The following is a 689-nucleotide window of genomic DNA, read 5'->3' as shown; positions in this document are numbered from 1 at the left end:
AAAGATTCATTCGCAACGAACCCAGCGACGACTGATTTTGGTCAAAATTGCACCGTCAGCTCCATCCGTTTACCGGTCAAACGGTTTCACGTCTTGTTGAACTCTCTCTTCAGAGTTCTTTTCAAACTTTCCCTCGCGGTACTTGTTCGCTATCGGTCTCGTACGAATATTTAGTCTTGGGTGAGATTTACCACCCGCTTTGGGCTGCAGTCTCAAGCAACCCGACTCGATTAGGAGCCGCGACACCATGCACAAAACATCGTTCGTTATGGGTCCTGCACCCGCTCTGAAGCCCCAATCAAGGGAGCCTACGAACTGATTTCAGCACATGCAACGACACCTTTAACACCACACTGTTGACGAACACAACTGCTCGCCGACTTCGGTGTATGGACTTTTCTCGTTTCGCTCGCCGCTACTTGGAGAATTCGTTTTCGTTTCTTTTCCACCGCTTATTGATATGCTTAAATTTAGCGGGTAATCTCGTCTGATCTGAGGTCGACATTTCAGAAAACATCACTCAACATTGACACCAACACACACACACACACGGTACATTGCCAACTGTCACGTTTTGATTTTGACGGAATTACATCAAAAAATAAACGTTTCACAGAGCAACACTATTGCAATGAAACCGTTTAATAATACAAAGGCACATTTTGATATCATTGTCAGAATCCACCACA

General features: G+C 45.1%; 1 protein-coding gene across 1 annotated transcript; it reads left to right on the top strand.

Moving 5' to 3' along the window:
• Positions 1-59: 59 nt before the first annotated feature.
• On the top strand, positions 60-265 carry Tsp_15242 (conserved hypothetical protein; the record flags this gene model as incomplete). Its single annotated transcript, XM_003366389.1, has 1 exon — positions 60-265. A coding segment is annotated over one exon (206 nt), but the record flags the coding sequence as incomplete, so codon positions are not given.
• Positions 266-689: the final 424 nt, after the last annotated feature.

Source organism: Trichinella spiralis, assembly GCF_000181795.1.
Source record: "Trichinella spiralis strain ISS 195 chromosome Unknown Scfld6075, whole genome shotgun sequence".
NCBI classification, from domain to species: domain Eukaryota; kingdom Metazoa; phylum Nematoda; class Enoplea; order Trichinellida; family Trichinellidae; genus Trichinella; species Trichinella spiralis.
Note: the sequence above shows the minus strand (reverse complement) of the source record. Positions and strands in the feature narration are given on the sequence as shown.